General features: G+C 42.0%; 2 protein-coding genes across 7 annotated transcripts in view; one reads left to right on the top strand and one right to left on the bottom strand.

Moving 5' to 3' along the window:
* The window catches only part of JAM3 (junctional adhesion molecule 3), a 32,132-nt gene extending 22,868 nt beyond the window's left edge, over nucleotides 1-9,264 (top strand). The window contains exons 2-9 of the mRNA XM_075034862.1: nucleotides 1,237-1,302; nucleotides 2,188-2,301; nucleotides 3,169-3,321; nucleotides 3,558-3,760; nucleotides 4,106-4,205; nucleotides 4,550-4,679; nucleotides 5,899-5,953; nucleotides 6,597-9,264. Of these exons, the coding sequence (XP_074890963.1) occupies nucleotides 1,237-1,302; nucleotides 2,188-2,301; nucleotides 3,169-3,321; nucleotides 3,558-3,760; nucleotides 4,106-4,205; nucleotides 4,550-4,679; nucleotides 5,899-5,953; nucleotides 6,597-6,632 (857 nt within the window). The 3' untranslated portion in view covers nucleotides 6,633-9,264. The remainder of the gene's footprint in view (nucleotides 1-1,236; nucleotides 1,303-2,187; nucleotides 2,302-3,168; nucleotides 3,322-3,557; nucleotides 3,761-4,105; nucleotides 4,206-4,549; nucleotides 4,680-5,898; nucleotides 5,954-6,596) is intronic.
* A 1,012-nt stretch (nucleotides 9,265-10,276) lies between these two features.
* NCAPD3 (non-SMC condensin II complex subunit D3) overlaps nucleotides 10,277-26,091 on the bottom strand; it is a 28,750-nt gene continuing 12,935 nt past the window's right edge. For 3 of the 6 annotated variants that reach the window (XM_075034858.1, XM_075034857.1, XM_075034856.1), the window contains 20 exons: nucleotides 25,699-25,743; nucleotides 24,527-24,718; nucleotides 24,092-24,189; nucleotides 23,846-23,961; nucleotides 22,318-22,425; nucleotides 21,663-21,777; nucleotides 21,460-21,567; nucleotides 20,198-20,436; nucleotides 19,355-19,434; nucleotides 17,912-18,049; nucleotides 17,453-17,586; nucleotides 17,103-17,302; nucleotides 16,386-16,496; nucleotides 15,810-15,965; nucleotides 14,851-15,020; nucleotides 14,469-14,608; nucleotides 14,278-14,355; nucleotides 11,289-11,363; nucleotides 11,127-11,187; nucleotides 10,277-11,034 (listed from right to left, as the gene is read on the bottom strand). In XM_075034858.1, the coding sequence (XP_074890959.1) occupies nucleotides 10,923-11,034; nucleotides 11,127-11,187; nucleotides 11,289-11,363; nucleotides 14,278-14,355; nucleotides 14,469-14,608; nucleotides 14,851-15,020; nucleotides 15,810-15,965; nucleotides 16,386-16,496; nucleotides 17,103-17,302; nucleotides 17,453-17,586; nucleotides 17,912-18,049; nucleotides 19,355-19,434; nucleotides 20,198-20,436; nucleotides 21,460-21,567; nucleotides 21,663-21,777; nucleotides 22,318-22,425; nucleotides 23,846-23,961; nucleotides 24,092-24,189; nucleotides 24,527-24,718; nucleotides 25,699-25,743 (2,476 nt within the window). In that variant the 3' untranslated portion in view covers nucleotides 10,277-10,922. The remainder of the gene's footprint in view (nucleotides 11,035-11,126; nucleotides 11,188-11,288; nucleotides 11,364-14,277; nucleotides 14,356-14,468; nucleotides 14,609-14,850; nucleotides 15,021-15,809; nucleotides 15,966-16,385; nucleotides 16,497-17,102; nucleotides 17,303-17,452; nucleotides 17,587-17,911; nucleotides 18,050-19,354; nucleotides 19,435-20,197; nucleotides 20,437-21,459; nucleotides 21,568-21,662; nucleotides 21,778-22,317; nucleotides 22,426-23,845; nucleotides 23,962-24,091; nucleotides 24,190-24,526; nucleotides 24,719-25,698; nucleotides 25,744-26,091) is intronic. The other 3 variants (XM_075034859.1, XM_075034860.1, XR_012651473.1) reach the window with 2 other exon arrangements.

Genomic DNA, 26,091 nt, shown 5'->3' with positions numbered 1-26,091 from the left:
AGAGTATGACAGTCGTAACCTTTAGATACATCTCTTCTCGTGTCCCTGAGGCACTGGTTTCCATCATCTTTAACTTGCTGTTTGATTGAATGCCCAGTGAAGTCAGTGGGCATCCTCCCTTAGATTTCAACAAACTTCTGGTTGGATTTGTAACAGCAAGGTTGCATATGGGGCCATGGTGTATCCCTGTAGCTGATTATTTGGCACCGATTATAGTACGTATCCTCCTCCTGTAAGACAGGGCTTTGGAGCAGCCTGTGTTTTGTGAATACCATAGTCTGACTGCGAGGTGATGGGCTTTGCGACAACCAAAATACCCAGTTCCAAAATATCCTCTATGATGAAGGCACGGCTTGCCTCTGCTGTCTGGTTTGCTTTCTTCCTACTGCGCCGTGCTGGAAACTGCCAGCTTGTTTCCTTCTCCCTCAAGAGAGTTGTTGGTGAGTGCGGGTATCCAGTAGCGTATGCATGTTGTTGGTACCTGTTCCGATGAAAGGCACAGCAGAAAAGACAGGGGAGGCAGATTTTTCAAAGTCAAATAATAGGCGAAAGAGGGAAAATGGGTGTATTAATTGGAAATATTTTGGTGCTCAGAGCAAGGATGTAGAGGGAAGTAGCTTGTGGTATAAGGATACCTTGTGTGTGATTGAACTTTTGTCCCAGTGTCAGCCTGGCTGGGACTCTACCCAAAGGGCTGAACTCCTCTGTTTTCTCCTGAATCGCAGTCCTTTCATGATTTACTACCTCACATTTTACGTTACCACGCTGAGTCTTAAAATACTTGAAGAAGATGTGATCAGCATATGTTAGAGGCCTGGCACATTTCATCTTCTAGGAAGTGACTGGAACTCTTGAGGTTGGTCTGCTTCCTGTCCTTTCCTGTTCATCAAATTAATTTGCCAAGTAATACTTTCACTCTTGCATTATCAGAGTTCCTTTGCCATCTAAATAAGCATAAGACACAAGGAAATGGCTTGTGCTGGCACTATTTTTGTGCCATTATGTTAATCCTCCTCTTTAATTGCTACTTCTAGCAATTGCATTTTCCTGTGTTTACACCACAACTCCTAAATAAACTTAGGCCTGCTGGACTGGCGTTAGTAGCTAGGAATAGGTTTTATCTAGGGAAGTTAGTCCTTGTAGCTAGCCGAGAAGATTTCTCAGCAGACAGTGTGTTTTTAGCTGGGTGACTTATGAGCTGTGCTATTTCTTATTACCTTCTGTTTGTTTTTCCAGGCTGCAGACTCTTGGCTGTGGAACTGACATCCAGCAACACCAAGCCCGTGGTGCAGGAATTCCAGAGTGAGTGCTGCGGGGGACCGCTGGCTGGTTGACGTGATGGCTGCACTGCCCTCTGCCTGGGGATTTGCATCAGTCCAAACAATTGAGAAAAATTTTGCTGTTGCTCATGTTATCTGGTTTCTTGGGGGAGGCAGGACTACCGAGAGCCTGAGATTCAGAAAAGTGCTTAAGAATGTGTCTGTATCGCTCCCTGTTTAGCAAAGCACTTGACTGAAATGGTTTATTGAAGTCCCCTGCAAGCCATTGGCATTGCAAAGTGTCTGCCTAAGTGCTTTTTTGAACTGGATCCCAAAAGAAGGAAGGGCGGTCACCTTGCAATTAATATACTGAAAAGGGGGTCGGGAAATTTCTGTTTTATCTTGGCCCTCTACAGACGTGCAGTGCGATACTGGGTAAGCCACTTCTCAACCCTGCTGCAATGCCCTCTTCTGTAGAGGAGATGGAGATGACGATGCCTCCTTCAAAGGGGAGGGGGTTTGCTGAATTTGTCCTCGGGCATTGTGGTCCTCAGTACATTACCAGACACCACCCAGGGAGATTCTGCATCCCTGACTCACATTGTAGGCTCTGATTAGCAGCAAGACAGTGCTGTGGACTCACCCTGTCATAAGGTCTTGTTTGGCATAAGTTAGAGCCTGTAGAGAACAGTGTGTTCATTTCTCTCCATAGTTGATATCTGTTCGACTATTATTTTTGCTGGCCAAAATCCATCTTCCCCAATAGCTTCTGGAATCCAGCAGTGTTTCTGTTTGTGAGGCAGATGAAAGAGAAGGCTTTGCTTTGTGGGCAGCATCTCCTAATAAAACACTGCACAAGACTGCTTAAAGCAGAGCAAAAATACAGCTGCTTCCTATTAATCTGTATTTCCTTTATTTCTCCTGCTAGGTGTTGAGCTGTCCTGCATCATTAAATCCACCATAACACCAGATCCCAGAATCGAGTGGAAGAAAATCCGAGATGGCGAAACCTCTTATGTATTTTTTGACAATAAAATGCAGGGTATGAAGATTCATTGTTCTTAGACTTCCAAAACAGCCTCAGAAACAATACAGCTGAGAACAAACAAGTCTGTAAAAGGCAGGACGTCTGGCTGTCTTGCTGCTTTCTTCTGGAACTAGAGTTCAGCAGTTGAAGTACAAGATGGAGAGAGAGCAGGATGTTCTTTGCTCTCTGCCCTCATTATTGACAGTTCACAGTAGGGAGCCACAAAGAGCTGGAGTGAGATCCTAGGTAGGAGATACTTCTTGGGTAGGAAAGCAAATGCTACAGCTTCCCTTCTCCAGACCCTGTTGGTGCTCGCATGGTCACTGGGTGTCTGAGCTCTCAGGACCAGACACTGACCCCTCCTGTCTTTCCGTATGACACCTGAGGGCTCCACCTGCACTTCAGAAAGGATCTGTGTCTTGAGCTGTCAGCGCTTACTGCTGAGGTAGCACAGTGCTTTGCAGCATCCTGGGAGCCTGTGATTAGAAGCAGACTCTGGCTTGACAGTGAATCTGAAACACAGGACTGCCAGTAGTGCTTAACTCCATCTGGAATTACTCCAGCGCTTTAGATGAGATCAACAGCCACATCCAAATGAATCTTCCAAAGGAGATAAGACCTGAGGCTATCTTGGAAGTCCATTTTTGCCAGTTTTTGAGATTTGGGGTGGTGCTTTCCTTTTCATCCTCTTAGACGGTTAGCAGCATTGGTTTCCTTTGCGATCACTAGCGAAAGGAAGGCTTTTACCTTTCAAGCATCAAGTTCCCTTTAGGTGGTTCTCGTGACCCCAGAAAGAGTCCAAGATCAACCACTTAATTCAGATACCTAAAGTTAGTCTGTGTGACTACCCTGAAATTTTTCTCTCTCTTCCCTCTGTATCAGGAGACTTTGCAACTCGTGCAGAAATTCTGAGCCGGACATCGCTGGTGATTAAAAACACCACCCGGATGGACACTGCCACATACCGCTGCGAAGTGGCAGCACCTTCTGATACTAAAACCATAGATGAGATTAATATCCAGCTTACAGTCCAAGGTATTACTTTAAGTCCAGATACCTCTGCAAGCACTGCTAGCTAAAAGAAGAGGCTGTGAGTCTTCCCAGAGTTGAAACAGTGGCACTCAACAGACTCTGGAATTTGTTGTTTAAAGCCAGCTGGAAATAGCAGAAAGTTTCAATGCCTTTGTAGCACAGCCATCTTAGAAAGTATGTCGGAAATTATTTAGTTCTACTGAGCAGTGCCATTCACGTGGTCTGTGTCTTTCCCACAGTGAAACCTATGACTCCTAGATGCACTGTGCCTAAAGCTGTACCTGTTGGGAAGACAGCCTCTCTTCACTGCCATGAGAATGAAGGTTACCCAAAGTCCACTTACAGCTGGTACCGCAACAGTGAACCTTTATCACCAGACACGAAATCAAATGCCAAGTTCCAGAATTCCTCCTATACCTTGAACCCCACCACAGGCACTCTGGTAATGCCCTTACAGACATATCGGAGATGTATTTTGCTGCACAGGTTATTTTTAAGGTCGCTTGTAAAAGAAAAAAGTCATTGCATGGCTTTCCAGGAAGGTATAATTTGAAGAAGGTTAGGTGTTCTAGGATCTGAATGACGTGAGAAAGGGAAGATCAATGATGGAAGAAGATGGTTTTGATCACTGCCGATACCACATGCCTTTTTAGAAAGAGGGAAGGAAGGTGTCTCACAGCCCGCTGTGAAGCCTGGGCGATGGAGAGTTGCTTGTACATCCTTATGCTTTCCCTCACGGTGCCTTCTGTCTCTCACGTCCTGCTCCCCTGCCTTTTCTCCTCACCAGGTTTTCCATGCCGTGCACAAAGGCGACACGGGCCGTTACTCCTGCATAGCAACAAACGATGCTGGCTTTGCCAAGTGTGAGGAGCAGGAGATGGAAGTCTGTGAGTGGCTCTACGTACTTTTCACCAATGTTTATTAATATATCACCATAAATAAATTGTCATCACCATAGGGGAAGAAGGGGGACATCCTAGAGCATTAAGTCTTTCCTGCTTTCTCAGAGCCCCCAACACAGGAAGACGGAAAATCTAAAAATTCAGGGAAACATTAAAACACTGTTCAGGTTCCTGCACGGTTTTATTCTTGGAGTCAGGGACTCACTAGTTCCCTATGAATTATTGGGGTTTGCTTAAAATATTCAGGATATGTCATTCCAGTGTACGTAAAGATAGAATATTGCTACTGCCTTAAAGAAATACTGAATGAGAACTTCTCTCTTTGCCAGATGACCTCAATATTGGTGGGATAATCGGTGGAGTCCTGGTGGTCGTAGCAGTTCTGGTGCTCATCACTCTTGGTATCTGCTGCGCCTACAGAAGGGGTTACTTTGCAAACAGCAAAGAGAGTGGGGAAAGGTAAGCTGGGATCCAAAGTGTTCCTATACAAGTCCCTGCGCCCGCAGCTAGCATGAAGTAGTCTGAAGGACGCCAGAAATTGGTGGCTGAAATGCATTTCAGTGCCTGACTTGGACATAGTTCTTCCTAGTTCCCTACCAAAGACTACAGGCCAACCCAGTTCTTGGAAGAATCCAATCCGCCGCTGTAAGCCCTGCACCATGGTGAAGGTTTATTTGCCTAAGGGGGAATTTTGGTATGGCTCCTCTTGTGCTTGCTGCCAAGACCAGACAGAGGAGTGATAGCTGTGCTCTGATGTCCTCGTACTTTGCACGGGAAGGGGGAACCAGCACGATTAAATGCCTACAGGTATTTGTCCAATAGGTTATGTGCTGTGGGTATAATGAGGTCTACAATTTAATGAACAGAGCTCACTGCACAATTAGTTTAAAGCATCAGGACGTGCATAGAAAATATATGCAGAAGAGTAGGCTCTCTACAGGAAATCTCACTAGTGAGAACCTAAATTTGGGATTAAAAACAACCATTTTAGAATGCACATTGAAACGTTAACAGCATTAGCATCAGACACAAGCTTTGATGTCCTTACAGAATCTGTAGAAGAGATAATATATGTAAACCCAAGATTCTCACCAGATAGATCTGTGCCATGTTAAATGTCGCTTCTCAGCAGAAGTCCTGTCTTTTTTTGTTTGGTTTGGTTTGTTTTTCAGAAAAAGCTCCAAATATCCTATTTAAATGCAGCTGAGGGTTGGCATACACTGGACTTGACAGTCGTATATAAATTCCGAATTCATATGGGATTGCAAACAAGTGGCGCTTCCTTATAACTAAGGAAAATGCTGAAGGCATCTGGCAGTGAAGGTTTAAAATGAACTTTATAATTGCCACAGGAAACAATGCAGGAGGCGCACAGAAAGGTAGTGCACAGGGACCAGAGCAGGAGAGCCCAGAAAAGAATCAGTTAATCTCTTTGCAGAGTTAGTCTTGTGGAAACATACAGCAATTTTTTTACCCTGTACTAAAGGGGAATTTAGAAAAAATCCTAGTCGCGATGCATGATGGAATAAGCAGAGCTATCGTTTGAGCAATGAGCTGCGTTTCTCCCTGCTTTCTTTTCATTCGGCTGTTCTTCCTCATTTTCATCTTTCTCAGCACCTCCCCTCCCAAATCCTGCAGTCTTCTTGTCCCAGAAATGAGATCTTTTCCTTTATTTCAGCTACAAGACTCCAGCAAAACCTGATGGTGTTAACTATATCCGGACAGATGATGAGGTAACAAATGATTTGCATTTAACATCTCTCTGTTTAGGAGAGGAAGAGGGTGGGCAGAGGACTACTAGCTTTTTTAGGGCCTACAGACTTTCTTAGAGTGGGCACCACTCAGAGGCAAGGATATAGAACAGAGAGAAAACAGAAGGGTGAAGGCTGAGTCATTTCCTTCAAAATGATGAACAGTTTAAGTTGCCTTAAGTGACTGATGCCAAGAGCGATCAAATGCAGCTCTGCTCTGTCTCAGTTATCTTATGGCTTGACCCCCTTAGGATGAGTTTCATTGGATTAAGTGGGCAGGCCATGATGCTTTTACAAGAGAATTTGCTTTTTGGGATTTGAATAGATCACTAAGCTTAAGATCAGAAAAAGCCTCTCCCTAGTAGCAGAGATACTGAAGAGGGAATGAGAAAGTCCCCTGCCATGCCTTGGTAAAAGAGAGGACAGCAGAAGGAGCACCCGGCCGGTATGAGTGGTGTCTCCCTCTCCTCACCAGCTGGAAGGGGATGCTACCTAGACAGAATGCTGGAAGTTACACGGATTGGATCTACCTTTCACGGGCGTGTTGCAATTGGGGGCAGCAGCAACAAAGAGTTGCCCGGAAGGCCGCTAGATCCTTCCTACATCCAGAACTGTTTTGTTGCAGGGTGACTTCAGACACAAGTCTTCATTTGTCATATAAGACGCCAAAAGAATATTGCAAACCAGCGAAAGCAAGTGTGAAAATACCTCCTCCAGGAACTCAAAGCAAGAGCAAAAGATGAATTAAGTGCGCTTGGAAGAGTTGGGAACACACAAGAACTTGATAGCTAGCTATCTGTATATCTTTTTTTTCTTTGCCAAAGTTTAAAGTAACTCCTCACTGCCCAACTTGCGTCTCCCCTGCCTCCGGAGATACCAACAGGATCACCTAAACCTGTCCTTGGACTAAGGAAGCGTTTTAATACTTCCCAAGAGACTGGGCTGTGGAAGCTTGTGGAATTGCCTTCTATTTGTGCTGCAGGGACACAGCCACAATGTGCAAACCAACCAGGGGAACAGCGTTAGGTAAACGTGTAGTAGACATTACTAGTACATACTACTAGTAGACAAAAAAAAGGTGCTGATACGGCAATAGATGGACTTCAAAGAATAAGATTTTTCCGTGCAAGGGGGAGTCTTCCTCTCAGCAGCTTGTTGCCTAGGCCTGGCTGGTGACTTTTACACATTTGTGATTGTCTTGTGCTTTTGACTCTGACTGCTCAGGTGCAGAACGGGGTATCTGAACAGCCTACAGTGACAGATACCAATACAGTAAAAGCAACTAATGTTCTCAGCCCTTTTGTAAACTTACTGAATTCTTGTTACTCCATTTAACATGAAACACAGGCAGCATCAGGCCAGAAGGATTGCTCCTGTTCACTGCTTTATAGAAAACTCATTGCACGCAGGTAACCTCTCATTCTAATCTGCACAAAGCAGGCTTGCCTCTTGCGTCTTTTGGTGTTTTAAAGAGGCTTATAGCAGAGGCAGAGAACCTAGTGCTAAGACATCCCTTTCAGGAAAATTAAAGCCAAATACTTTCATGGGCTAAGATTGCCATAAAAGGTACTGAGATATCTTCAAGCCTTTTTACCTTCTCCATTTATTTTGTAAAATCCCACATTCTAAATTTTTTGCAAAGATATATTTTGATTACTTCAGAAAAGGTAACATTTCTATTTAAAGTGTAAATACGTGATGCCAGCAGTGTTTAAGTAACGTAGCTATTTTTTTACTTTTGAAGCTACAGAGGGGAGCTCAAACGTTGCTATAGTATGGCACTGTCAGAGCATATCAGTATTATTACAAAGTATAATAAAAAACTGCAGGTGGAATGGCATCTCTTTCCTCTTAAGATAGCTTCGGCAATTTCCTTGTCACAAGAGGTCTTACCAGACACAGAACAGAGTCACTCAGGGATAGTTTTTGTAAATTTATGGCAGGAGCTATCAACTTTTTATATATAAAACTTAGTTTTCTTGCCAGTGACCAACACTTTGTTTTTGTTGTTGCAAGAAATATCGAGGGATGGCTTTTGGATTCAGTTCCAACAAGGTGACAGAGTGACTTCAATGTTTGCTACCCCTCTGCAAGTTCCCTAAAGCACTAACACAGTGTCACAGCTATGGCAACTTTACAGGTTTAAACTGCATAGCCAAGGCAACTGTCTCTCAAGTTGGGAAAGCAAAAGCTCAATACAAAAGCACTTTTGTAGTGTCAATTGCAACTTTTCTCTAGATGGTAAAAGAAAAAAGAAAAGAAAAGAAAAGAAAAGAAAAGAAAAGAAAAGAAAAGAAAAGAAAAGAAAAGAAAAGAAAAGAAAAGAAAAGAAAAGAAAAGAAAAGAAAAGAAAAAAGAAAACCCAAACAAATCTAGCTCTCTTGGCTTTAGAGAGAATAATTGGAAACATGTGTTTCCCAGAAATACACATGTTGATAGTGTTGAACAGCATTGGTTAATATAAGACTGCAAGATGTGGATGCAACACTAGAACTGTGCTGTGGTTTAAGAATTTTTTTTTTAATGTAGCATAATTTAGTGTTCTTGTATTTCCAATATGAATTGAGTTGTCTTAACTTTTCCTGTATACAGTATTTTGGATACTTGACGATTTGGACTGTCAGTGTTATTTTTTAGTGTTCTGCATTAATCTGCTTTGTTTCCTAGGGGCCTCGCTGGACATGCCATTGCTGCATTTGTTTTGCCTAAACAAAGTGTTACCACTTCTCCTTTTGCTAATGAAAGTAAAAATAAGGATGGGGCAGCAATAACCGTATGTTCTCTGTGTAACTTGGACATTACCACTGCTATCTTGCAACTCCGATTTGGTTACTTTCTTAAGACATGCTCTTCAACCAAGCCACACAGTACTGTTCACTGGCTGCACGCTGCCTCTAATCATTATGATGGTAGTGAGCATAACATTCCTTTGCACCTTCTGTATATCCACTACTCCTTTTCTATGCTGCTTTTAGGATACCTACAATAACAGAAAGAAAAGGTTTGAATCAGGGTAGCTCTGGGCGCTATGGGAGCACAATCTACAGTCTCACCATGAGCCAAAGGCAGCCTTCATGTGAAAAGCCAGCAAGCTAAGAATCAAGACTTATTTTTCAGTTCTAAAATGTGACAGTGGCATCTCTAACGAGAAAAGGGGAGGTGATCCCCCTGATACAGCTCATGAGATCTGATTGATGGAATTCATTGTATCATTGTGAATAATATTCAGGTTTGTACTAATGTATTACGTTTAACTTTGCCAAGAATGTTTTACATAAATACCAAGCTATAAAGCATTCTTGTAGGGTTTTTTGTTTGGTTTTGTTTTTTTAAACAGCCATATTATTGGAGGCTTTTGCTTTCAGTTCAGTGAAATAAGGGAGAGTCTCTTCTGCCAGAGGGCTCATTTACTTACATTGGACTGAAGGTTACAGAAAGTCCAAGGTACGCTGCTGTTTATAAGTTTATTCTTGGACATTTGTCTATCCCTGGTTCTTCTCTAGAGAAGACGGATTAATGCTCACAGCGCTCATCTCAGTGCTGCTCGAGCACAGAACAAAAACTAGAAAAGCACAGATTAGGAAATAAACTATTCCAATTTACCATTCAAAGTGGTTAAACAATATTTTAAGGCAGGAGAGAAGGTACAAAATAATTGGATGTGGCCATAACTGACCACTGCTTAAGCCAAAGCCATTCTATGCATCTCCTGTTCCCAGGTTTTGACTTTGATTTTGAGACTAAAGTTTAAGCTCACTTGAAGGTTTCTCTGATCTTCAAAACAGCACAGGGAAAGTGAGAGCAAATTATGGGATTCCAGTGCGGGAGGCAAGTGCCTGTGGAAGGGCTGTGGCCAAAGCACGCTCAGCCTCTTTGTTTCTACTTGTGTGGAAAAGCCTACTCTGTTCCTGTTGTTCACACCCAAGTAAGACAAACCAGCATGAATAAAACAGATTCCATTTCCAAGTTTCAATGAAATCTAGGGTGAGAGCTCTGTAATAGAAGTTAACCACAGAAAAACTTCAGTTGGGTTCACATGGCATCAGAGAGGCTCAGGAATGGTCAAGATTCCACCATTTGCACAGCGTATTTATGATAAATTATCTGTGTGGAGCACAAAGCTATGCATATGACTTAGCAACCTTGATTTTAGTGAGTTACTCATATCCTGCTTGCAGTCAAATTACAGTCTACATTTAAAAGCTGCTGGGTCCAACATTAATTGAACTGAGTGCCTAAGATACCAGCAATGTAGTAGAAGAGACTTAGAGGCTGTAGAAATCTATAGAAAAAAATAATTTCTCTGTCACATCAAGAAGAGGGGAGAAGCTGTGGGTGGAATTAATTCTGTAACCATTTATTTTCATAAAATGTTAATAGTTGGAAATAACATAGTTCAAGAATGGAAATATTCCATATAAAAGAACATTAAGGCTGTTCATACACACAGGAGTTTGCACAACAAATAAGAGGTGATGTAGCGTGCAATTACCAGATTTAGGGGTGTGGCAGTGACAAGCTGTTTTACCTTTGTTCAAATTAAAGCAACTCCAGTATATAACCAAGAGGGACAATGAGGGACTGAGTGAATAAGCTGAGCCATTCACTTCCCTGCAAGCTGTGATAAATGCATTTATTGCTACGCTTGTGGCAACATTATGCCCTTACTTTTCCAAATGGACAAATTATACATCCTGCGAGTGAAGAGCAAGCCTCCCCTTATACTGCAGCTTTCTAGCACTCCAGCGAGCTTTGTCAACAGCAGCAGCTTATAATACATACATGTGTTAATGCAGGCTTTGTATGCCCACATTCTAGACAGTTTCATGTAAAAACCAAATAAGAATAGATAAGGAAGGCAGGACATGTGCCCTTGATGATTTATAATTACAGAGGAAAATGACAGATTTCAAGCAACATGATGATTCTGTACAAAAGTTCAATGAAAGGATCAGTTGTCTGGTTTCAGTGGAGCTCTCCGCTGGGACTGTCTCAGAGGGACACGTTGGCTGCTTTTTTTCCTTGCTGGGGATTCTACTTTCCATTCCTGTGGCAGGGATGGGCTAGAAGAAGGAAGCAGAATGACCATTTATTTTAAAGCACTTTACCAGTCTTTCTCACTGTGATTGCTGTTTCAGACCTGCATTGAACTTACAGTTTCTCTAGTGATGTCAAACAGATAATATCTCTCGGCTTTTCCTCACCCTTTCCCTTCCCTGCAAATAATGCATATATTTTAATATTTAAAAAAATGCCACAGATTTGATCATTTGGGGTTTCTTCCCTCCCTCAAGTTAGAATCACAAAGATAACTTGCCTGGAGCTGAACTGGGTGTCTGCGTCAAGCTGATGTAACTGACCTCAGCACCAAAAGTCAAGTTATTAATGGGCTCTGAAAGAAAAAGCACATATTAGCAGTCAGCTTGTGACACAGCCAGAGGGCAAGGAATGCTGTAGTAGAACACTTAAGTGTCACAGAGTAAGTATATCCAGTTAATTGCAAGCCCACATACATCTCTTTTCCAGCCCAGCAGATGTCAGTGTCTGCTGTCCAGCCTCAAAACTATGTGCTGAATTTTTTGGGGCCATCTGTGGACATCAGCTTCATACTCCAGACTTACAGCCTTCCTCATATGTGGAGGAAATTAATTTAAATATGGGACCTCAGTCACGCACCTCCTTATGTTACCTAGGTGGGAGAGCCACACCTTCCATTAAAGCTTTGCCATCTTTCACAACATGTTAGATTCAGACCAGTTGCTTTGCCTAGTCAAGGCAGAATACAGAGCCCCTGAAGACTGACAAAGGACCTGAACAGCCCTTCTGTGAGGAACTGCCTGCAGCCAGACAAGAGGAATCACTTGACAAGGAAGCTAGGTAGGATTTAGCTTGCCTGAATAGGCCATAGTTGTCAGCTGTCGCTTTCCTGTCATTTATCTCAGAAGAGATGTCACAGTATTCAGATTTTACTTTACTCAATGCTCTGGTTTATGCTCATGTTTCCCAGAATCTTTCACAAGGAATTAAGGTAGAAAGTGCTTTATACAGCAAGAGTTGGAAACTCTGCTAAAAGGACTTGTCTCTACAGACTGACTGGGTTTGCTCTTTAACTGCTTCCCTGTTCTGGCAGGGAATCACTGAAGCTTATAGTGGAAATCCAACTTGATCTATCTGCCTTAGTTGGCCTCTGCCTCTCTCAAGACTGACCTGCAAGTGTCCTGACTTTGTGCAGTGTGTGCCTTAACAAGTTATCTTGGTTAATGAGAAGTTTACATGAAAGGAAGGGACAAAAGGAAATGGTAGAGAATTGTCATCAAACAGGGCTTCCCATCCCATCAAAGGTGGTATCTTCACAACGTGTGTTCATGTATCACAGTGAAGCAATCTCCACTTGCCCAGACCCACTTAGCCGTTCTCAAAGTAACGAGCAGGAGTTGAGGAGACCCAAAGATGGCAGGGGAGAGAGTGACACCCAGAACAGTTAAATACGGTAAAGAGACAGCTGTTCTTAACTTCTCAAGTACAAAATGGTTTACAAAGAACTGCATCTTCAATAGTTTTAAAATGATATACCAGAGAAATAAAAATGTTTTTATTGTCAACCAGCCTGCAAGACCCAGCGCCACCATGCAGATGGCTCAACACACGCTAACTGAAGTGATGATACTGCTCTGTACAGTTTGTGTCCCCACTGAAGGACACGTGCTGCCTTGAAGCAAACTAGGAATTCAGCCCTAGTACCACTGCAGATTAACGTTCTTCCTCCTTTTCCACCATATGGTGCTTAAGAGAAACAGCCGTGCAAGCTTCCAGAGAGAGATATGGCGCTTAAAGATTTCTGCTCTCTAAAAACATGCCCCCAATTTCTTTGCACAAAGATCGTTGCTTGTTGCTCAGACAGCAAAGAGAAACACTGAGGCAGACAAATCTAGCCCAACAGTGGAGCATACAGGGAAGAGAAGGGTCAGATTTTCCAATGGATGCACATCACTGCTGCTGGTTTGCTCCTGCCTGCTCGCGGATGTCAGGTATTTGCAGACTGCCGCACAGCCGACTGCCTTAGTGGCTGTATGTCGTTTGCTCTCCTGTGTGCGTGCGTGCAGCTCAGGTATTTGCACAGATACAGGCAACGAGTGCAGTCAGATAGCTATGCTTCGGGAACATCGACCCCTCCCCACAACAATTCACAACTGCCTAATGAGAGCTGACCTGTCAGACACTTACCTATATTCCCCAACTTAATTGGAGCTCTCTCCAGAGCGCATGAGGGTGTTCATCACACCGAAAATTCGCATTACAACAGAGATGCCCTAAAGGAGTTCAGCAGTGAATTGACATAAAGGAAGGGAATCTACTGCTGGAGCTCAGCTCCGTTTGTGTTTTACTATAACCGCCTCTTGTGCTGGCAGAAGGCGACACTGCAAAATGCTGCGGGGCTGTCAGAAAGCATTCCAATAAAACCTAACTTTTGAAGGTCAGGTTTTGTGAGATGGCAATTCAGCTGCAACGGACATAAGCGCAGCAGACTCTCACAATTTGTGTATTAGAGATTCCTCTCTGTGTATTTTTAATTTCCACAGCAGAGTAAAAAAACCAAATCATTCCTTCTCCAGTGTTCAGTTCAGTTCTTTCTTAGGATAGAACAGACACACACACTCAGAAGTGACTGTGCAGGTTATTAATCCCACTTGAGCAGATCTCTGTGTTCTCTTGCAATTGTCACAGCTCGCTGCCTGCTCTAGAAGCAGGTCATAACTCACCCGAGATCCTTTGTTTGGACAACAGGAACCCCCTATCTTAGAGCTGAAAAGGACCAGACCGTGAGTATTTCCCTCCACAGCAGGGTTCTGTAATTCAGTCTAAAGATGCTAAGCTATGCTTCCAGAATTCAAGAGAGGAAGTGTCTCAATGCAACAGAACGTTGCACACTTTGGGCAATGTATACTATTAAGGAACCACGACAACATGCCTCCTCGGCATCCCAGAGTTGATAAAGGAAGAAAGGGCAGTAGCTCTGTTACTTCAGCAGCCCAAAATAAATGCTCTCCTGCACTGACTCAATGCTATAATACCCTGTGACATGTAAATGGAGACCGTATTGGACTGACTTTTCCTGTGTACATCATTCATCTGAGACCTTCTATTTCAGAATGGTTCATATTTACTACAACCATTTAGATAAATAAATATCTACAGCTACCAATGACTAATTTTTTCTGCTCTTTAGGGGAGCCATGCATTGCTACCTGTCTCAGAGAATGAGTGCTCAGCCCGATCTGGAAAGGGTTCCTTTGGGTTATACTTACGCTCTGGTGTGCTGATTGCGCGGCCCACCACAGAAACATTTTCTCTGGTAGACTGTTGATTCAGGCTTTGAAAGAATACTAGAAATAACAAGGAAATAATTAAGAATAGAAGTGTATTCACTCAGAGACCTCGAGTCTAACAATCAGGTTGTGGCAACTAGATCTAGTCCAATGCCAGCTCAGCTTCCTACCTTGCTTGCTGCCAGCTGTGCTTGATGGAAGAGATACAGCCGATAAACTTCCTCCAACACTCCTGCTGCGTTGCTTGCTTTTGGCTTCCCTTGCTTTCCTGGCAGAGTTCAGGATGGCAAGTGTGCTCAAGGATGCTGGCCTACAGGGCAAAAACCATGACAGAAACAGTGAAGTGATTTCCTTCTGCAAGCCCAGATGAGAAACATGTAATAACGAGAGCGACCTGTCCCCTCCCAATCCCTTATGATCTTAAATGCGAGATGTAATGGAGAAGATTATGCTGCAACACTGGCGACTTTCATACAACTAAGTAAGGAGTGAATAAGCAAAGCAATAGCCCGGCAGAATATCGTAACTGGTAACACAAACAGAAACCCATACCTGTGACTGAGTAACGGCTGTTTCAGAACATCAGTAATAGATGTAGTACACTCAGAAGGCACAGAGGAAGGACTTGATCCAGGTGGCAAGGACTGTCTCCTACTTACAGGAGACTGAGCATTATTAGTCCAGCCACCAGAAAGTACAGCTCTCTCCAAAGATGGAGGTTGCTATAGAGAACAGGAGAAAAGATCATATGTCTAACAATGGATACAAGTGTAGAAAACCCTAGATACAAGGCGCTTAGAACTACCTGCTGCGTGATTAAGAACTGCCCTTTGTGTGATGGTTGTAAAAGGGCGCTACAGAGAAAGAATTTAATGGCCAAAATTTTAACAAGACGCAAACAGGAAGTTTTGATTGGATACATATGTCCTAGTTTAGAGGTCTAGACATAGGTGCTCTTTTAAAGTCAGCAGAGAGAGAATGGTACTTCCAGGGTAGAAGTCATCTCATCCTAAGGTAGGTATCTAAAATAGTTCAGGACAATTGACCCAAGCACATACTTATTTCTTTACACTGACTTTAAGAGAGGATCGGCATGACTAGGACAGATAAAAGTTTCCACTCTGTATACACCTAAAGTCAGACAAAATGAACCCTTTTCTTTTTGACCTGTTTATCATCTTTATCACTCTGGGAATAGAGAACAATACAACACATAAGCGCAGCCAGTGGCAAATTAGACTTAGTTTTCCCTTTAAATTGAATTCTTTTTATATTAATTGTTTGCTGCTCGTCTTTGACTAACGTGTGTTGTTTGTTGTCGTTCTAGACGTATTAAATAACTGAAACCAAAGTTTCTGTCAGCAAATGCAAAGAGGTATGAGAACATGACATAACCATTCTGTTAAAAGTGCTGTAACAAGGTCGACAGACATACAGAATCTGGGTGTTACTGCATACAGAAACTTTAGCAGAGGAGACAGTACATGTACAGAGTTAATGGCACCAACAACCTCTGCCTGTGCTGCCAAGACCTGCTCTTGGTCTGACTCCTTCTCCTTGGCCAGCTGCTCTTCGTATTTCTTCATGTCGTACTCCAGCTCGGCTGCCAGCTGCTTGTCCACAGCAAAGAAGTCTTTGATTTCATTTCGGTAATCTTGCATCATTTCCTGGAGCAATAAGGAATGTTTAAACTCTTTCAGAAATCTCTTCTGACTACTGATTCATGTCTTCATTCAGATCACAGCTGCTTAAGTGCAAAAGGAAATACCAGTTGGTAGAGCAGAGGTGTTTTTAACAGACTAAAGAGTTTTGATTCCAATTTGTACTTCAGAACATGAAAAAGCTTTCCAGCATTCAAGCTTTCTGCCCACGTTCTACTGAGGAGGCTCACACGTAACACACTGTGAGATCCTTATCTAAAATCCCTCCACCTCCTACATTATTTAACACAGTGGCAGTGTTACAACATCATATGCCTTCTAAATTTCCTTCTAAGAAGGCTGTTCGTTCCATTACTGGTTGCACATCCAACACATTAACTCAAGAAAGGAAAAAAAAAAAACCAACAAGAAAACACTTCCCCTTACCCGTAGGTATTTCATAAGGTCCCCAAGAGCTGGGATCCTCTTCTGCTCCATCAGAGACTTCAGTGATGTGATCACTGGGATGATGTTTTCTACAAAGTTTTTCTTTTGAACCTTTGTTTGAACAAGGCATGAACAGTTACACAATGCAATAAAGGAGAAGCCATTCTGTGGTTAGATGAATGGTCTAAGTGAGAGGAGTTACTGCTCCATAGCAATGGAATTACCACAATTAAGCCTGCTCTTACACTGCACGCATGTACATAGGCTTTTAACCTAAGTGGAGTCTTTCAAGATACATCACTAAGTCAGTCAGTTCTCACATTGAAGGCAAATTGCTAAAAGGTGCACCAAAACCTATTGTTATGCTCAAATGCTTCACCAATAAGAAATCTGTAGAACAAATTTAGCCTAGCATAGCTTCACTGACTTCAGAGGAAATGCATTTCTGATCACTCCAACTAACCCCTCTAGTACAAGTATCCTTCACAAATCCAGCCATAATGTTCTAATTTACAACACATGGCACTTCCACAGGTGCCCTCTGATCAGAGTGGACCTACAGACAGAACCTGAATAACAGCCTACGGACACAGTATGTCATTGGCATCATTATATTACTTGGATAATTTTTGCACAAGTTTCTCCAGCACAGAAAGGTAAAATTCCTCCCAGCATGGTGGCCAGCCCTCTTACCACACCAGATCAAGTGCCATTCACCTGCGAGATGAGCTTTTTTTGTGCTGCCTCCATGACAGCATTGGCCATTGCCATTTCATCTTCATCAGCCTGAATGTCTTCATCGGGTTTTGATCTCATAGTTGATAGCTTGATTTCTTTGCAGCTAAGGACTGCAAATGTATCCGAGAGCAGCTCACTGGCCTCAAGGTCCAAAGGAAGGATGTTATCCACAAAGCATGCTGGAACACACAGGGAAGAAATAAGAAGCATTTTACTGGAAACAGCAGTGCCAGTAAAGACAGGAAGATAACACAGCTGGAGTGGGAGCCTAATGGTTTTATATAGAAACCAGCTCTTTGTTTGCCAGATTTTTAAAGACAGATCCTGACCTAGGATGCTCTGGCTGATCTTTGTTGTGATGCTGAACCTCTGCTCATCTGTAAAGTGGTCTAGCAGGAACTTGTAGATACGCATTCTTTTTTCTTTGTTATCTTTTCCCTTCAGAGAGAAGAGATTCTTCGCTCTGTGGCAGAGAAAGACATTTTACAAGGGCCAAGTCACATTATGCGAACTCACAGAAATAACAAGACTTTAAATCAGCAAGGAATACGTGAATGTCACTTTCAAGACCCATAAACCTGTTAGGATAACCACGCACTCCCACAAATTACATGTACAAGTCCTCCCAAAAGTGTCAGGGGGAAGGCAGGACACTCTTAATTTAACACTGTTTCCCCTAGCTGTTTCCCCCGTACTGCATACATAATTATAAGCGCCACGAGCACTTTGCTGTATGGCCAGACAGCCCATCATTTAGCAACAAGGAGATACAAATGTGCTCAACTGACCGCACGCTCTGGGGGAACCTGTTGTACTTCTCATGTTTCTCATAGCTATTGAAGTGGAAGATGCACTCAATGAAGTGTTGGGAGAACATTACTGGATTCCTCTTCAGTAAGAGATGCACCAGGCAGAACTCTCCAAACCTGAAAAGAAGGAAAAGAAAGAACTTATCAGCAGGTACCTTCTAGAAGCCACTCCTGAAACACAGTGTAGGGTTCACAAGCCATAAAGCAGGAGGATGGTTTTCCTCTGCCAAGTCTCCCTCCATACCACATTTAATTCTTGCCCAGCTCCATTTGGACTTGAGCAAGGATATCAGCTCATTGACTTTAAGCCTTTTTTCATCCAGAGAGAGACAGGTGTTTTCAGCATCCACAATACTACTTCATTTTTTTGCCATTAAAGTAAACAGAGACAGAAATAAATTTTAACTTGAATCCAGGCACAACACTTTCATTATTTAAATAACTTAAGTTCCATTGTGTCTGAGAGACTTACAGTACTTTGCAAAAAGTTAATCACCAGAAGTTCTGTAAGAGGTGCAAGTCAATCCCAGACTCGAAGAACGCATTTTTGTCTGGATGCAGTCACTGAATGCAGATGCAAAGAAAAACGCTCCCAAAGAAATAGCACCGTGTTCCTTAGCTAAAGCTCTAGGAAACATGATGTTGCAATGTCACCATCTACTGGAAAGACATTTTTACATAGCAAAAACTCACTGAAGAGAAAAGAATGTGTAACTATGCACTAGTAAGCAATGCTAGGCTGATGGCCCTGGAAACACCAATCTTCAGATTGATTGTTCCAGGTAGAAACAAGTAGCAAGGTGTCCAAGCCTCCTCTGCATCCAGCACCCCGCATGATCTACCATCCTTAGAGAAACGTGCCACACTCATTTCTCACGTAACAGAGCAGCTTGAGCCTTTGAAACCTACAAAAACTTCATAAACATGCACTTAAAGCCAGCATGCATAATTCCACGTACATGTCAAAGTATTACAAAATGGGGTAGAAGGTTTACAAAGACAAGGCATGCCATATAAGAAAAAAGAGACTATTTAATCCTATTCCTAAAACAAAACCAGTACTCAAGACAGAGCCTATCTGAAAACCATGAGGAAGATTTCATAAAGGCTTGTTTAAAAAATTCCTTTTTTCTGGATAATAGAGTCAAAAATAGAGCAGAGCTGCATGTTTTGAAGACAGCCAAGAACACACAGCTTGCTACCTTGGGACCTTCAAATGACTTGGAAAGAGGTTCATCACTCCTTTGCTACCACTGCAGACCCTAAAGCATGAACAACTGTGTGAGTGAAGAGGTTAATGGGAGAACCATCTGCTCTCTCACTGAAACTTTTCTTTGCACGCTGCACATGCGAGACTGGGACTGGTTTTGAGTACATCTCTGATCTTCAACTCCTTTATTATTTTACAGATGAGTATTTTACCTGGCAATATCTGGATTTGGATCCACCAAGACGCTGACAAAATGGAAGAAAAGACAGTCTTTCCATTTCACAAATTCCTCCTGTAAGAAATTGGCAGACAATAAATTCTCAACCTCAATCAGGAAAAACCTAGTATGAACCTTCAGACTGTAGTCAGGACAGTATCTCATAGAGCCTAGCAGAATATACATCAGGCAAATGAGCAAGCCATACAACTTCAGCTGGAGGCACACAAAATAAACCCCAAGGAGACAATGTTTTGGAGGATGCTTTAAACAGCATAAATGCCACAGTGGCAAGCATCTAGGTTTACCACAGGTATCAATAAAAAAGTAGAAACATGAAAAATCTGTTCTCCCATCCCAAGGCACACATGCTCTTCAACACTGTTCTCAGAGCCAAATGCACTCCAAATCTGCCTTGGTTGGCTTCATATGAACATTGGGAGAGTAAACACCTTGAGCTTCTCAACATTTACATCTTTAGAACAATAAGCAGAGACAGTAGGAGAAAAAGGTGCTGTGATGCTTGTTATATTCAGTCATATAGGAGTGAAATTGAAAGGAATTCGAAGAAACAAAGAGAAGACAAGAAAAGAGGTAACCATTGACTAAAAATAATCTCATTATCCAACTGTGTTAAGTGTCCTCCATATGATTTCTGCCTAGCTAGCAAAAAAACCCCCAAACCAGCAGTAACAAAACACATAGTTTAAAGTCTTCTTGATTAACTGTAGATTAATTAAGGTACAAGCAATACACCCACTGCTCAGGTTGCCAGTATTCAGCCCAACAGAGGTACTTGAATCAGGTTCTCAGATACATGCTTAGAACCCCTATTTACCTGCAGAAGGTTGGTAAGCAGGATCAGCGTCTGCTTACGGATGAAGGGATTTGGATCCTTCAGACACAATGAAATGTTGGGAATGTATCTGTCCACCATGGATGTGTAGCGGATACATAAATCACACATAACGATGACAACGTTATTGCGAACAGCCACATCATGTGACACCTCTAGTTCTCGAGCTAGAGCTGCAATGCATTTCTTTGCCAGATCCTCATGCTGTAAACACAATTTACCTGTGAAACAGAGATGAGACTGTCAGTGCTGTGAATATATTCTTGCTCCTAACCACCACAGCCCAGCTTACTGCCTCCTTTGAGTCCAATATGAGCCAAGAAAGGAATCAGGAAGTAAACAGGGGAATAAACAAGAAACACATGCTGAAACTTGATGAGCAATCTGCACAATCTCTCAAAGAAATGATACTTCAAGGAGTTCTTCCAAACTCCTCTTAGACCTATAGTGTGGGTCTCTATGCCAAATTCCCTCCTTCAGAGAGAACTATTTCTGTATACAGGGTATTATTCAAAGCAGCTAAAAAGAACAGCCCCAGCTGTCATAGGCATAGCAGGGAGACACCCACCTCTAAGAGCATCACTAAACCAACTTAATATAAAATAGCCTGCATCCTAACATTACTTCTCCCTAACTGTTTCTAAGCTCTGTACAAAAGTATTAAGCTTCCCAAAGCAGTTAAGGAAAAAATAATACTATCTATCTTCAAGAGAAGAGACTTGTTCCTAATCACAGCGGTACTTCAAAACCAGAACTTTCACTTAGTACTCTCCAAAACAGTGGAGATGCAGATTGACCAGGCTTCTCTCAAAGAAGCTCTTCATTCATGCTGAGAACAAGTCACTATGTGCAGGCATTCTGCTCTAAACTGCATCAAAAGCATCAAGTTTTCTTCATCCTCTGTTGAGCACCTTACTACATGTAAGATGATCCTTCAGCCAGACAGCAACCAACTCCGAGTACAAGGACAGTACAATTCTGAAGGATGTTGCTAATTATTGATCACTATTAATGAATGCATTAACCGCCTTGAGAACCAGTCACATAGAGGGCAGAATTTTTATGGTTTATGCAACTTGTTACCATGGTTATTTGCACTGCTAAAAGCTGTGAGCTGAGGCAATGCAAACGTTGAGCACTGTGGCTATCTGTTACAACCGACACAGCTTTTGAGCCGAACTTTAATCAGAAAGGCTGAGAACTGGATACACGAGGTCACACTTCTACTGCAGGATGGTACTTACCTAGAGTAATGAATGCATGAGCTCTGACCGCTGGAGGCATGGCTGATCCTCTGAATTGGGACAGTGGCTGAGAAGCTGGAATTGCCTCACCATCTGGAGAACTAGACACTAGGAAAGAACAGGTCGGGAATGAAAACATACTTTTCTGATAAACAGTGTTGTCTGTAAATGCAAAATTAAAGGCAGTATGGAGAGACCCTCACATTGGTCCTCATTGACAGAAGCAGCCAGAATGGACTGAATCAAAAGAAAGATGCGTTTCTCCACTTTGGCTGGACACAGCTGTGCAGCCTCACCCAAGATGAAGAGGTGTCTCACCTACAGAGAAAAAGCGAGACTGCAGTCAAAAGGCAATGGCTGAGCTGCAAATTAAATCAGCAGGAGTTGGTATGGTACTTCTCCAAAAACAACTTAAAATTCCCTCAGTCCTTTCAAGAGAGTGGCTAGAGAACAGAAGGTGAAGCTTTGAAACAGAAATGGTGTGTGGGTGTGTTTAATACGCTATAACCCCCTCACATCTACTAATAATATTGAAATACTCCTCAAAGCATTCCACACGTTTTACAGACTTATTTCCCAAACAGCTCATCTAAGAAGTATGAGTGGAAGAGCAAAGGAAAAGATGTGTCATTCTATTAAAAATACATGGGGTATCATATCCTTAAAGCAATTGCTGATGTATAAAACTGTTGTATGCTCCCAGGCCCATAAATACCAGATTTCACTATGAGCTTACACACAAGGTGTGCACATCAGTATTTTCCTACGTAACACAGTTATTAGCATGAACTTTAAGGAACACCAATTTCAAGTACCCCTACATACTTGGACCAATCTGTGAAGGGGAACCAAACTTACCAAGAGATCTTCTTGCAGCTGCTCTGCTCCATCCTCTTTGAGGACTATATTTGAAATATAGCTTTCACAGGTGGATACTAAATCTCCATACACCTGATTGAGCAGCTCCTGGTCCATAATTGAAAAAAAAAAATTTTTGCACTTTATTAATTAAACAAAATGTAGCTGTGATATCTGTCCACACATGAATCCCTAATCTGAAAGTCCTTATATACTTTTAATAATCTTAAGTCCTATTGAAATAAATCAGACAGTGCCTTAGAGCTTTAAAATTCTTCCTGCACATCAAAGGATGTGTACAAGTGTCAAAACACCTTGGAGAATGTGGCTTTTAATAATCTACAGGCCCAAGTTTACTTCATTATAGATATCACACAGGTTTAAACAAAAAGGATTTAGACGACTGTTTCATGTATATCCAATACACTTGAGATTGTCTGTGGATTTTTAAATGTTGTTTGGAAAATGCAGTTACATTCAAATGAAAACACAATGTGAATTCCAAGGGGTGGAGGGGAAAGAAAAAAACTAATTGTCTACCAGATTGTGATGAAAATAAAACATCATTTCTCTTTTTCTATCATCTAAAACTGGTAACATAAGAAACCAAATACATATATGTATGGCAGCTAAGCTGCTAGAACTGCTAAAGTGACCAATGTACAGGAACACCTGTATTTGGTTGTAAGCCAACGTACTGTGATGACTATGCCTACAAAGGAGGATTTTCTGACTGCCCGTTTGAAAAAACAAAAGCCATTAATCCACCCTGGCTTCTGAAGCACAGACTGTGCAGTTTTGCATACTCTTTACTAAACTTTATTGGGATGCCTATTATAAAATAGCTGTCTTCAATATTGAAAGAGAAATGTAACACATACACAAAGAAAAAATCATTAGCAAGAGAGACCTGCATCAGTTTTAGCTTCTTTGCGACTGTGCTCAGGCTTAGATCTCTATTTTACCAGCAAAAGATAGCCCACCTTCTCACTACAGGAATGGAACAAAGCTATGGCATAGAACATGTGGGGGCAGAAAAGAGAAATGTGCAAATGATGTTTTATTAACTCCATGTTTGATCCCATGAAAGAAGTCTAGAAATATGTGTAACTTCAGCAGCTCTGATATAGAATAATCAGAGCTTATGGTATAAACCTATAGCTTCAAACTGGACCAAGCCTAAGAAATAGCTGCTATCATAAAGGCACAGCAACAGGTCTCCTTTAGGAATTCTGTAAACTTTGACAGAAGGCAAATGCAAGGTATTTTGGGAAGGAGGGGAAGGAGGGCAGGGAAACCCTTCTGAAGAAAGATTTCTTACAAGTCTGTCCTTAGCTACAGGATACTCTCCAGCACAACTGCAATAAAGCAAGTAAGAGAGCTGGGCAGAAAAGACTCAAGTTGCTGGAGTGAGGTCCTTTTCGTTTAGAGAGCTAATCAACCTACAGACTGGAGACAGAAGCTGCCTTCAAGAGACAGCCCATCTAAGTGTGAAACAAGCTATTTTAAGACATATTTTAAGTCACACCTGTGCCTCCTCTGGCACATGTGCAGACGCATGGCAGAGCTTCTGCAGAGTTTCTACAGCTGGGCTGATCACCTCCAAGGGACAGTGAGACTCCCTCAGCCAGCACTTGATATTATCTGAAAATGAGATCACACACATAAAATGAGCATTTTCTAAGCTTATCAACTGCTTATGGAGAAGACATAACTGTTAAGATGGGAGGCATGAACCCTGCCTTCCCCCCTGCAGTTTCTCAGGGCCACTCACCAATCAGCCTCTCACAGGTGCTTTTAGGGAGGTGCTTTGCAACATGACCCATGACACACAGTATATGCCCTGTAGTATCAGTGCTCATGTTCTGCTGCCTGAAAAATAGTAGAGCAGACAAACTAACATCAAGCTAAGGAACAACACCAAATCACAGTAGAAAAATCCTTTCATCTGGGATATGCATTATTAAGGCAGACCTGTCAAACCAAATGAAAGCTCAAAAAGCTTAAGAGTTGGTTACTGCACAAATCTGCAGGCCATTCCTTGCCTCCTAGCTGCAGAACCAATTGCCTGAATAAAGAACTGTGATCCAAGAAGCTAAACAGCAATCTGCCTGTGGAAGGACAGAAAGTGCTCACTTGCTTTGTTCCTCCTCTTCATCCCCATCTCTTTCCTCCAGAATGGAGCACAGAGTTCAAAGCACACACATACCTGCTGACATTGTCCCACGATTCAATGATCTTGGAATAATCCAGCTTGGGTGAAGAACCCGCCATCTTGGCAAGCAACATCCAAGCTGGTACAGCATGCTCCATTTCCACATGAGACATGACATTATTAATGAAAGTAGAGGTGAACTTATTCTGTCTGGACCACATTTGAAAAGCTTTGTTCAAGTAATGGCTACAAGAAAGAAAGAAAAGAAAAGTAAGTTAAAGGACGAGTAAACAAAACACTGGGTCTTAGACACTGGCAGTAAACAACAACATCCCTGTCCAGGATACACTGGGCAATGTAACAAAGCTGCTATTGCTTGTCATTCCCGCTACTCAGAATACACAGGGATTCCTACTAAGTATTTTACTAGCAATATTTTCAGTCTTTCTGTTCACAATCCTGACGCTCTACAGACCTGGCATACAAGCATGGATGTAGTGCTCAGTAAAATAGAAGGTCCAACTGGTACCATGACAGATCAAGAAAATATAATTTCAGCAATCTGTAACAAAGACTTTCTAGTAGTTGTTATTTAATACCCATAATGGGACAGGATACAGTAATGTTAAGGCACCATAACGTGCTTATTTTTCTATTCAACCCTAGTTACCTACTTCACGCTGAAAGAGTTCTGAGATTTATCAAGCTGCAAGGTACTCTAAGGTCATTAAGAAGAAGGTACCATGAATCTGCAAACTATGTTATAAAATAGCCCAAATTAGAACATTGACAGTTTCACAAATTGGCAAGGCAGCACAACCAGTATCTCATTTTCTATTTCTGAGCTATTATGCCCTGTTGAGTAATAAACATACAGCTGTCTTTAATCAATGTTGTGTCCTTGTCATACTGTGTGTCATCCCATTTCTTCTGCTTCTTCCCACAGCATTCTGCAAAAGGCAGAATAACTCTATTTGTCATAAGACAAGTAACATATTATACATCAGAATTAATAAAAGGCAACGTTCTCCTTTCTTTATATATCCTCTCTTACTTCTGTCATCAGAACACCTCCTTTTGACTTAAATATTCATGCTGCTATCAACACGTCAAGAACAGCATGCAACACTCCTGTATATGAACACTTGAGTTCAGGGAGAGAGCACAGGTAGCAAGAGCAGCAAGCAAAAATACAAAGACACAAAGCAAAACTGCACTCTTCTCACCAATTACCAGCTTGTCCATGCTTGACATCTCCTCTGTCCCAAGAACTGTCAGAGCAAAACAAGCACCTCACAACATGATGGTTTCTATCTCTAGCAGTAATATGCACTTATACTGACTGTTTCAAGCAGGGAATTCAAATAGCTAAAAAAAACCTCACCCAATAAATTTAGTTTCTTGTCCTTGCACAATAGACGGCACATGCATTTAAACAATATGTAAACTGTGATACCTAACGGTCTGTGGCCACACAGTGAATGAGAGCACTGAGAGTATAAACTCATACTCTTATCTTAGTCCTCCAGTCAATAAGCAATTTCCTTCTGTAAAGGAAAAGTTGTGTATTCTAATGGGATTAAAGGTAAAAAAAAAAATCTGGATTTTGTCCCTGAATG

The sequence above is a fragment of the Buteo buteo genome, chromosome 9 (assembly GCF_964188355.1).
Source record: "Buteo buteo chromosome 9, bButBut1.hap1.1, whole genome shotgun sequence".
In the NCBI taxonomy this organism is placed as follows: domain Eukaryota; kingdom Metazoa; phylum Chordata; class Aves; order Accipitriformes; family Accipitridae; genus Buteo; species Buteo buteo.
Note: the sequence above shows the minus strand (reverse complement) of the source record. Positions and strands in the feature narration are given on the sequence as shown.